The sequence below is a fragment of the Procambarus clarkii genome, chromosome 84 (assembly GCF_040958095.1).
Source record: "Procambarus clarkii isolate CNS0578487 chromosome 84, FALCON_Pclarkii_2.0, whole genome shotgun sequence".
In the NCBI taxonomy this organism is placed as follows: domain Eukaryota; kingdom Metazoa; phylum Arthropoda; class Malacostraca; order Decapoda; family Cambaridae; genus Procambarus; species Procambarus clarkii.
The window spans coordinates 11081895-11094557 of NC_091233.1; the positions used below are offsets into that span (position 1 = coordinate 11081895).

General features: G+C 38.7%; 1 protein-coding gene across 1 annotated transcript in view; it reads left to right on the forward strand.

The window, feature by feature from the left end:
- The first annotated feature begins 211 nt into the window (after positions 1 to 211).
- LOC123774867 (macrophage mannose receptor 1) overlaps positions 212 to 12663 on the forward strand; it is a 94366-nt gene continuing 81914 nt past the window's right edge. The window contains exons 1-2 of the mRNA XM_069316544.1: positions 212 to 226; positions 3416 to 3507. Of these exons, the coding sequence (XP_069172645.1) occupies positions 3453 to 3507 (55 nt within the window). The 5' untranslated portion in view covers positions 212 to 226; positions 3416 to 3452. The remainder of the gene's footprint in view (positions 227 to 3415; positions 3508 to 12663) is intronic.

The window sequence follows — 12663 nt, forward strand, 5'->3', positions numbered from 1 at the left end:
CGCGTAGATGTACCCATACATCTGTGTCTTCAATATCAGTGTGGGAGGTGGGTGTGTTGTCCTTGAAGAGGAAGTATGATATGAGGCGGGGAAGTGAAGGGAACACAACATGTGCAGCGTGAGAGGGCTGTCTCTTATCTCCCCGTGACGCTGTAAAGATCCCCTGCTGCACCACCAGCTCTCCCCGATACCTGCCTCGGGTACTTACACTGTACATACACTCCAGGTAAGACTGGTGCATCATTTATGCATAGTATTTATTAAGTTTAGACATTTTCCTGGAAGAATCTTTACTGTTCAAAGTTAAAATATTTTATTCGTGTGACGTACCATCTGACTGCTATAAAGTCACTATAGATAAATTCCGTTGGAGCAGTGATGAGGTTCAAACCTATGGGGTTGGTAGTCCCATGCACACACCCCAGACAATCAGTCAACGACAGGTATAAGAATTGCAACCTGGAGTTCAACTGAAGACACGAGGGTTTCCTGGGGCTTCTACTGAAGCCTGAACAGGATTTTCACACAATCCCCCCATGCACTCTGGCTCTGTCGTCCAGGCTTGTTCTACCTCTGACGCTCCTTTCACTACACAGAGAGTAATCACTAACGTGAGTGCACCAATGAGAAATTTCCTAAGAGCCTAGATGAAGGCTCGAATCTAGGCAGTGGGTAGTTCTAGCTTTGTTTAGTTAGTTTAAATCTATGACCTCTTGTTCTTGAAGTTCCAGGTCTCAGGAATTTTTCCCTGTCAATTTGATCGATTCCCATTACTATTTTGTACGTAGTGATCATATCGCCTCTTTTTCTTCTATCATCTCGTTTTGGCATATTAAATGCCCAAAACCTCTCCTCGTAGCTCTTGTCCTTCAGTTCTAGGAGCCACTTAGTAGCATGTTTTTGTACCTTTTCCAGTTTGTTGATGTGCCTCTCAAGATATGGCACCATACAACCGCTGCATATTCCAGCTATTGGTCTAACAAAAGCCGTGAACAATTTCTTTAGTATTTCACAATCCATGAATTTAGAAGTGATTTCTTGTGAAACTCATCACTGAAATCCTACATATAGAAAAAGAAGCACACAATCTAGGGCTATTAATCACCTTAAATAGGATAAGTTGAGAATGAACCATGCAGGTTCCAAACGTTGTCTTAAATTGGATAAGTTCAGAATGAACCATGTCGGTTCGAAATGTTGTCCTAAATTTATAATATGTATAATACATTCTACAGTTAAATATTATTTTAGCTTATCTAGAACAAAGATGACATTTAGTTTATCTAGAACATGAAATGGAATGTCACCCTCAGAATTTTTTTGTTGTATTTGTGTTTAGCTTCAGACACGAGCATGTTTCCACTATGTCTTAAAGAGTTGAGCACAGTTAAGGATAGTAAATAATCACTTATTTTTGGACCAACATGGTTACATTCTCTTGTATGTGTGGGAACACCCAGCGCACAGGTTCGAACCCTTATCAAGGTTCCTACTTAATTTCTCATTGATGCAGTCACGTTAGTGTGATTACACTCTGTGTATTGAAAGAGTTCTGTGTATGCCTGGATGACAGAGCCAGAGTGCATGGGGGGGAGTGTGTAAAAATCCTGTTCAGGCTTCAGTGGAAGCCTCAGGAAATCCTTGTGTGTTCAGTAGAACTCCAGGTTACTTTCCTTTTGACCATGTCGTGGCCTGGTTGTCTGGGGCGTGTGGGTTAGAACATCCACTGCATAGGTTCGAATCCTCACCACAGCTCCAACAGAATTTCTCACTGATGCATCACGTTAGTGTGATTACTCTGTGTGTATCAGTATTGATTACATGTCTTATGGTTTGTCTTCCTACTGTGGAATTTATAACTTTGCCGAATTATCCTTCTGTTGAATAAAATCTTTCAAATTCATCACAGGCTGAGGCTGATAAATATTTTGTCTCAGTTTCAGTTTCATAAATGACTTACTATTGAATGTTAAGTATTAAAGTAATCTATGAATATATATTTGATACTAGAATTTTAACAACATAAATATTTCATCAACATTTATGTAAAGAAAAAAGGCATAAACTTAATTAGACAATCCAACAGGCTCTCCGGTCATAACAACAGACATTTAACCCAAAATGTCCGAGGGGACTCTCTAAACCATGAGACTGTAGTGTTTTCCTTTACAGAAAAATATGACATCCTTAGTAGCAAACTACAAGAGCATTTAACTAAAAGAATTAAAAGCAGGCACAACACTAACCCAGGATAAACCAATTAACATTATAAGCCTGTGGTTAGGACAGCAAGGGAAAGTGGGCATCACAGAGTACCAGTGTCTTAGATGTAGATGAAGAGTCACAATAACGTGGCTGAAAAATGTTGACCAAACCACACACTAGAATTAAAGAGACAACGACGTTTCGATCCGTCCTGGACCATTATAGAGTCGATTGTGATGAGACGGAGGAGGCAAGGGCAATAAATAGGCAAGAGAGAGGCGAGGAGATTGAAATCTCAGAGGAAGATAAAAGCAAGGCTAAAGGTACGGAAGGTAAGGTGTAATAGAGGGTGTAATAATAGGAATAAGAAAGGTATCGTAAGAGAAAACAAGAGAAAGAAAAAGAAAGATAAAAGGATGGGTAGACTTATGTTAGGTCACGTTTGTTAGAAAGTTTAGAACATTTGAGTATATATTGTGAAAGGGAAGAGTCAACAGCAACAAAGCCAAGACTCAGGTTCATGTTGGGAAGGTTGTGTATCAGAGCCGATTCGACAAGACGGCATCTGTGTAGAGGCAGGAAAGATTTCTTTAGAGGAAGACCAATCTTCCTTCTTCTGTCATGTAAGAATCTCTAACATGACAGAAGAGAGCTTTGTTAATGTCTGCAGCTTAACACTTCTTAACAAAAGTGTTAAGTCTGCAGACAGAAACAATATAACTACATGTTCCAGGTTTACTATTTTCTTGTTTAGGGCTTCTATCCATTTAACTAGTGCTCTTGCATCTTGATTTAATTGGAAGCGGATTTTTCCAAATGTTATTTGTTCTAGGTGGACAAAAAAAGAATTAAAAATAACTATATAATGTATTATACTTATTATATTTTACTCAACGTTTCAAACCTACAAGGTTCATTCTCAAGTGAAGGTTGTCCTGTTATTCCTCACTTGAGAATGAACCTTGTAATATGTATTATATGTGATATGGCACTACTTATTTTTTTGTTTGTGAGTTAGTTCAGTCATACAATTCATGCAGGCATATGACAAGGAACGTCCAGTTTTTCCTTCAAAATTTCTAACTTCACTTCAGGAAAATATTGATAAAAAATGGCAATGTAAGTATGTGTGTTTAAGTATATGTGTAAATGTTACATATTAATAGATGGATTTTGCCAAAAGATAATAGACAATTTTATCTGCTTCCAGTAGGTCAAGAATCAGCAACCAACTGCCTTAGGAAGCCATGGCGTCATGGACATGGAACTGGAAGTTTATTTTATATGCAACTGCTTGTTCAGGTAATACACAAATATCAGCAGAAATTGGTTACTTGGAAGTTGGGCTTAGAGTCTATTAAACACGGTAGTGTTATTAAGGCCACCACAGAAGTTTACTGACCAGCCGGTAGTATTATTTAGCAATAGACATATTCCGGAACTACACTAAACTCTGTGTATAAACGAGGAATGGGGCACACCTTTCGAAGCATATATGCCTACAGAAATTCCTTCCAGCTATTATTCGTTTCGTTTCGAAGACAATACAGGTGGTAAGCAGGGGATGAGAGGACGGGACGAGGATGCAAAGAACTCGAGCTAGTAACTGAAGACAAGGTTAAGGGACAAGGTACAAAGCGGTGGCCCAACCACTTTGGATTTGAACTAGGTGAGGATCTTTTGTAGTTGGTTGAAGTTCGTGAGGACGCTCACATTCATCTTGCAAGAGGTTCAGTAGTGCTTGAATGATAATTTCTGGGTCGTAGTACACGTGCTTTCTGTAGCTGGGATTGGCTTGCTTCCTCACCCCACTGGCAGGGTCGTCTATTGTACACTGTGGGTATAGAGTGTATGTAGGTATGCTATAGGTGTATGTAGGTGTGTATGTATAGAGTGTAGTGGGTATGCTAGGTCAGGGATTTCTCGGTCCAATTTGGAAATATACCAAATAGTCTGGATTTAATGGGCGTCAATGGCCCACTTGCTGGTGATTCTCTTTCGATGGTCCTCAGAGAGCATTCTGTTGAAATGGGTCAGGTTATATATTCTCTGTCCATAGGGGTCGAGTGAGCGCCACTCTGTGAAAGATATTCTACGCCGTCACAGAGTATGGAGTTTGCAAGTCTGGGGGCTTCAGTCGACGATTGATTTGATTCTAATTCAGGTCGAGATGCTCCGTTGGCAGGGGACAGATTGGTGGTGGCGGTGGATGTGTTGGTGATATCAACTGAAGCATTGAAGTCCACTGAAGAAAATGAGTCCTCTTGAATAGAGAACAGTAATAGCGACTGGAGCCTTGGGTGTAATGCCGGTCGGTGTAGAAAGCACGATCATGAACTTGAACGAATCTGGCAAATTATTGTGAACAACTATTACAGCAACACAGAATTCGACAAAATCGTAAGAAACGAACCCGCCAGCTGAATGAGGATCATCAGGCCTTATTGGAGGATATTCGGCCCTCAAAGGAAGACAATATAGTGTATTATAAGAATACGTTTACTCAGGCATATAAGAAGGATGAAAAGGTGATATAAGATATAATTGACAGGAATTGTAAACCATGCAGTGAAAACGCAAGGGTTCGTTCTATCGCTTATTATAACAACTTTCGTACTGCTTCCTTCATTATGAAATAACATTTCTGCCTCCTCTGACTAACTGAGGTATACAAATGTAGTGTGTCAATACAAATGCAGCCACAGAGACTATGCAGTCCGAAATATATGCTACATTGGAATACCACGAATACACTAAGCAGGCATCTTACATTTCATTTGCAAGACGGAGGTATTCAGCAACATCATCCTCAGTTGCCGACAGTTGCAATGTCGGCAACTGGCACTCATCTCAAACCACACGCCCTCCGAATTGCTGTGGCTCTCTGCCTTGCTGCCCAAATCCACGCCAAATATCGTGTTGGTTGTCGGCCACCGCGGCAAGGCGGTGGCCGACAAGTGTGGCCACCATGGCCTACTCTGCCAAAGCACAGGGGGATGGCACTCGAGGCAAAATGAAGTTCCGGGGATCATCAAGGGGAGCCTCACCATAGCTGGATGCCACGTTGAAAGTGAGTCTCGTTACCTAACGCCCTGTAACTTTGATGCTCTTACTGGTCGCCCAGAAGGTATCACAGTGAACCCCCTGTAAGAATGGCAAGCAGTTGGTATGGGACTACACGTGCGTATCTACCCCACCTAACTCCTACATTGACACCAGTGTTGCACAACCGGGTGGCGCTGCCACTCACAGGGAATCAGCCAAATCCTGTAAGTACAGAGAACTGGATCACAACTTAATTTTTTCCCAATTGCTTCTGAGACACTCGGCGCCTGGGGTAAAAGTGCCACCAGTTTTTTTTAAAGAACTGGGTTCTAGGCTAATTGAAACAACAAGAGACCCTAGAGCTGCCAGCTTCCTTTTCCAGCGCATCAGAGTGGCGATACAGAGGGGAAATGCACACTGCATTCAGGGTTCCTGCCACGCCATCGGAGGAGCTGGAGGAACTCGACAACTTATGATAATCATCTTTGTACCCTATATGTAACTTTTTTTGTAACAAAGTTAAAAAAAATATATGTATATTGTTCTGGCCTGAGTGGGATGGCATTAGGTTGGTTTCGGAAAAGTTGTTCAATGTCAACCAATATTTTTTGACTAGTTGTATATGAAAAGGGCTGCAAGTGTCCCAAGTTTCAGTACTGCAGCGTAAATAGAAAGGGAGATTTTTTTTAACGACTTTTACACATTTTCAAATCTGAATAAATAAACACACGTTTCAGATATAATTATTCTATGACACTTTTCTGACACATTAGCATATAATAAAGCATATATTGATAGATAATTTCCAAAACATCTTTAGTTTTCCTAATAAAAATTTTCAAAGTTCCCCCTAAAATTACGCAAATACGTCATGTTTATTGCTATTATAAAATCAATAAATGAACTTAGAGAAAAAAGCTATCAACAACATTTAGAGACATGCACTCTACATATACTGTGTAAGTTTCATGTAAATTGAATAAAAAATGTAAAAGTTATTTGAACGTTTATGTTAATTGAAAAAAACAAGTAAATAATAAAGTCTAAGGTTCTAAAATCTGTGGCTTAGGTTGACATCAACCACTTTTCCCAAAATTGGTACCCTTACAGATAGGCTTACGTGCAGTCATGTGTATAAGTTTCATGCAAATCGTTCGATAATAAAACAAAACAAAAAAAAATTTGAAAAAAAATCAATTTTTTTTTAATTTAATTTTTTTCCAATTAAACTAATTATAATATTTTTTTAATATATGCTATTCTGATAGCAATGAGTCATAGATATGATTTCAGTTGATACTTTTGTTTGATAATCGTTTTTGACCATTTTGGTATAAATTTGACACTTGAATCTCTTCCTTTTATTCCTCGATGCTCAAACTTGGACCAGATGAAACACTTTTCATACAACTTGTCAAAAAAGTTTGATTGAAATCGAACGAGTTTTCATTTATTGCATATTTGGGCAATTGGAACCTATTGCCCCCTTATGGAACTTAAACTTCCAAAGAGAGCTTTGACTGTTGCAACAGACCGTTACTTGAGTACAGGCGGACAACGTCCCCCAACCACTCTCTGCCGGAACAAACAAGCGACCTCTGCAGCCACACTCCCGCTACGGTTGGTCGAGCAGCAGTAGACACTGGAGAGCTTGAAATTTACTCAAGAGATCACCCTGGATATCTCTTGAACTTGGAGAGGGGTTCAGCATCACACATTAAGGGGTGCGGCTCCAACACTGGCCTCGTTGTCTCGTGTACACAACCTACTTGAGCCGCTGTGGCTCCCCACTCTCTCCTTGTTTGAAATGATCTCCTAAAACCTCCTTTTTGTGAAATAGAACTTTCTGCCACCCTGTCTGCAGCCATAATCCTTTCTCTCTCTCTCCTACTTTCTGGAAAACCTCACCAAGACAAGAGCAAAAGCCAGCTAACAATAAACATTTAAGAAACGAAAAAACGTATACAATACGTTATATAAAAAATATGATATTATCATACAACACTCTAAGGTGTTACAACCCAGTAGCAATCCAATATCATATCCCGGTTTCACCAACTGTTAATATCAAGTGGCTGCTCAACTCTTGGCTTACCACTTCTCCCTCACTAAATGGGGTTGAAATTTGTCATAACATTATTGTACAATCATCCCTAAAAGTATATAAAACTCAGCCCGGGACTGAAACTCTAGAAACATCTACATAAATATTCCTCAACACAAGAAGAAATCCATCTCTAACCTTACACTGCGTCTTACATGCCAATAAGCATTCAAGCACTCCCCCATATACATTCCTGCGTATTCAAAATAAACCTCTGTTCTGCTCCTAGAGGCTCACTACCATGTATACCTCTTTGACCTCCAAAATATTCAACAAGACACTTCTGCAGTTCTCCCAAAACTGCTGCACAATGAAGTTCTCATCCAACATCAGTGATACTCCACCGCTGATTTCACAGAGACACGTGAAATTACTCTTTACTGTTCTTTTCCACTGCTTGAGGTGAACTCCTCATTATGGAGTTCTGCTCTCCCACAGATTTTAGCATACACTTCTCCAGCCTCAAAGTTTCTCCATTAACTTCTTCCCTGGCCTCGAATTTCTTCCATCAACTCCTCCCCAAACAAACCTGCAATTCCTTTGTCATGCCAGTAAAAATGTTTCCCTACTAAAAAATAATTAAATGTATTCACAGAAAATATAACTCCTCCATCCGATATCTTTTTGAACACCAACGCGTCGCCGCGACGGTCCTCCCTCATCTTGGACGGGTTCATTTTTGACATGTCCCGACACACTGCTGGCCGCATCCGCCGCCGGGGGCTTTCCTCCCTCAGTCATCCACTGACCTTTGTCGAGGACGGATGTATCACCACTACCTTCAGCTTGTTTTCTTATCTCTACTCCCTTATTTGAGACTAGCTGTACCCGGCCACGCGTTGCTGTGGCTCACCAACGCATGTGTGTTGCTGAGCCACTGCAACCTTTCCCTGTCCCCCAATCCTTCCCATTATTTCCCCCTCCCACGTCCTCTCGTCCTTCCAACCATTCCCCAATCCAGGTCCTCTTGTCCTCCCCACTCCACCGTCACCTCGTCCTCCACACCAACACCTTCTACCTCGTCCCCTCGTTCTCCCTACAATTCCTCCCTCCCCTTTTCCTTGTCCTCCTCACCATTCTCCATTCCCCCGTCCCCTCATCCCCCGCCATCCCAACTCCTCCGTCCCCTCGTTCGCCCCACAATTACCCTCCTCCCCTGTCCCCTCTTCCTCCCCAACCCCCTTTCCTTTGTCCTCCCCACCATTCTCTATTCCCACATCCCCTCGTCCCCAACTCCCCCGTCCCCTCGTCCTCCCCACCATCTACCATTCTCTCCCCTCCTCCTATCCACTATTCCCCACTCCCTCGTCCTATGCATTGCCCAATGATCAGATGTTCCCATCAGAAAATTGGGAACATTAAATGATCTGATGTTCCCATAATTGAAAAATAAGAACAGTTAAAAAGCAAAATGTAAAAAATGAAAAAATAAATAATTAATGCTCACGAAATTAACGGTATGGTAAACAATACAGCTAAATTCCAATGCAATGTCATACTAAATAATTAAATAAAATGAAAATAAATCGAAATCTATGTGAAATTCAATTTATGAATGAAATTGAAAACATTGAAATGGAATTGTAACATATTGAGTCCAACGTGTGTTGCTCGTACTTGCAACAGATGGCGTTGTAAAAAAAAAAATGTTTTTACCTATTATATAAATGGGTGGCATCTATATAATAGGTATATAAAAACACGCGTATTCGAAATGAACGTTGTATCAAAATTTCAAAGCAATCGGTGAAGAACATTTGAAGATTACAGCATGAGTTGCTTTGACGTCCAATAGATGGCGATGTTTTTCAAACAAAGCATGTTTTTTTTTTCCTGTTACAGGTGTGGCATGTATATAGTAGGTATATAAAAACACGCGCCTATTTGCATGCAACGTTGTGTCAAAATTTCAAAGAAATCGGTAAAGACGTTTCGAAATTGTCCCTTACATGAAAAATCACAGTTTTTCAGAAAAAGCATATTTTTTTACCGTCACAGACGTGACGGTAAAAAACGGGGACGGTAGGTCGGAGGTTAGGTTAAGATAGGTTAGGTTCGGTCATATATCTACGTTAGTTTTAATTCCAATTTTAAAAAATTAGCTCATACATAATGAAATGAATAGCTTTATAATTTCATAAGAAAAAAATAAAAAAAATATTGAAATTCAGGAAAACTTAACTTATTAGGCAAATCAGGTCTTGCCTAGTAGGCCAAGAATTTGCATTCTGTATATATATATATATATATATATATATATATATATATATATATATATATATATATATATATATATATATATATATATATATGTCGTACCTAGTAGAAAGAACGCACTTGTCAGCCTACTATGCAAGGCCCGATATGCCTAATAAGCCAAGTTTTCATGAATTAATTGTTTCTCGACTACCTAACCTACCTAACCTAACCTAACTTTTTTGGCTACCTAACCTAACCTAACCTATAAAGATAGGTTAGGTAGGGTTGGTTAGGTTCGGTCATATATCTACGTTAATTTTAACTCCAATAAACAAAAATTGACCTCATACATAATGAAATGGGTAGCTTTATCATTTCATAAGAAAAAAATTAGAGAAAATATATTAATTCAGGAAAACTTGGCTTATTAGGCAAATCGGGCCTTGCATAGTAAGCTGAGAAGTGAGTTCTGGCTACTAGGTACGACATATATATATATATATATATATATATATATATATATATATATATATATATATATATATATATATATATATATATATATGCGAACAAGCCTGAATGGTCCCCAGGACAATATGCAACTGAAAACTCACACCCCAGAAGTGACTCGAACCCATACTCCCAGGAGCAATGCAACTGGTATGTACAAGACGCCTTAATCCACTTGACCATCACGACCGGACATAATGAGGTGATAGCCGAGGCTATTTGAACCACCCCACCGCCGGCACTCGGATAGTAATCTTGGGCATAGCATTTTACCAAATCACCTCATTCTTTGGGGCACACGTGAGGAACACAAATGCGAACAAGCCTGAATGGTCCCCAGGACAATATGCAACTGAAAACTCACACCCCAGAAGTGACTCGAACCCATACTCCCAGGAGCAATGCAACTGGTATGTACAAGACGCCTTAATCCACTTGACCATCACGACCGGAATGAGGTGATTTGGTAAAATGCTATGCCCAAGATTACTATCCGAGTGCCGGCGGTGGGGTGGTTCAAATAGCCTCGGCTATCACCTCATTATGTTCCGGTCGTGATGGTCAAGTGGATTAAGGCGTCTTGTACATACCAGTTGCATTGCTCCTGGGAGTATGGGTTCGAGTCACTTCTGGGGTGTGAGTTTTCAGTTATATATATATATATATATATATATATATATATATATATATATATATATATATATATATATATATTTATATATATATATATATATATATATATGTCGTACCTAGTAGCCAGAACGCACTTTTCAGCCTACTATGCAAGGCCCGATTTGCCTAATAAGCCAAGTTTTCATGAATTAATTGTTTTTCGACTACCTAACCTAACCTAACCTAACTTTTTCGGCTACCTAACCTAACCTAACCTATAAAGATAGGTTAGGTTAGGTTAGGTAGGGTTGGTTAGGTTCGGTCATATATCTACGTTAATTCTAACTCCAATAAAAAAAAATTGACCTCATGCATAATGAAATGGGTAGCTTTATCATTTCATAAGAAAAAAATTATAGAACATATATTAATTCAGGAAAACTTGGCTTATTAGGCAAATTTGGCCTTGCATAGTAGGCTGAGAAGTGCGTTCTGGCTACTAGGTACGACATATATATATATATATATATATATATATATATATATATATATATATATATATATATATATATATATATATATATATATATATATATATATATATATATGTCGTACCTAGTAGCCATAACTCACTTCTCGGCCTACTATGCAAGGCCCGATTTGCCTAATAAGCAAAGTTTTCCTGAATTAATAAATTTTCTCTAATTTTTTTCTTATGAAATAATAAAGCTACCCATTTCATTATGTATGAGGTAAATTTTTTTTTATTGGAGTTAAAATTAACGTAGATATATGACCGAACCTAACCAACCCTCCCTAACCTAACCTAACCTATCTTAATAGGTTAGGTTAGGTTAGGTGGCCGAAAAAGTTAGGTTAGGTTAGGTTAGGTAGGTTAGGTAGTCGAAAAACAATTAATTCATGAAAACTTGGCTTATTAGGCAAATCATGCCTTGCATAGTAGGCTGAGAAGTGAGTTCTGGCAACTAGGTACGACATATATATATATATATATATATATATATATATATATATATATATATATATATATATATATATATATATATATATATATATATATATATATATGTATTAGTATATTTTGGTAGCAGTCTTTCCTGTAGACATATATTATTAAATATGACCGAAAAAGTAAGATTAATAATTCTAACACGAATTTTCTCATTATATCTTATGTTTCTTTTCACTGTCGATGATAATTGAAAAATCAGTTCTCCAAAATTCATTTTTATTTCTAGTCTGACATGACACTTGAACGCGTTTCATAATAACTTATTACATTTTCAAAGACTTTAGTTTACACACACACAACTATAACCTGCAAACACTAAACAGATTTCTTACTATGCTATAATTCTAACGGCTTTTCATTTTATACCTGCATTTGGGTGAGGTGATATGTTACAACAGTTTTGGATGAGGTGAAAACAAACTTTCAGCACAGGATAGAACTCGAAATATTGGGTAATATTGGGTAAAGTTAAAGGGGAAGAATGGAAGTAAATGCAAAGGGCCTATTGGCCCATATTACTTGATGCTTCTATATTGGTGCTGAGTTTTGAAGTGGGTAGAATATAGTTTTGCATTAATTGGCTGTTGATTGCTGGTGTTGACTTCTTAATGTGTAGTGCCTCGCAGATATCAAGCCGCCTGCTATCGCTGTATCTATCGATGATTTCTGTGTTTTTTGTTAAGACTTCTGTGGTGATGGTCTGGTTGTGGGAAGAGATTATATGTTCCTTAATGGAGCCCTGTTGCTTATGCATCGTTAATCGCCTGGAAAGAGATGTTGTTGTCTTGCCTATATACAGAGTTCTTAGAGGCTTACAGTCCCCATGTGGGCATTTGAAGGCATAGACGACATTGGTCTCTTTCAAAGAGTTCTGCTTTGTGTCTGGAGAGTTTCTCATGAGTAGGTTGGCAGTTTTCTTGGTTTTATAGTAAATCGTCAATTGTATCTTCAGATT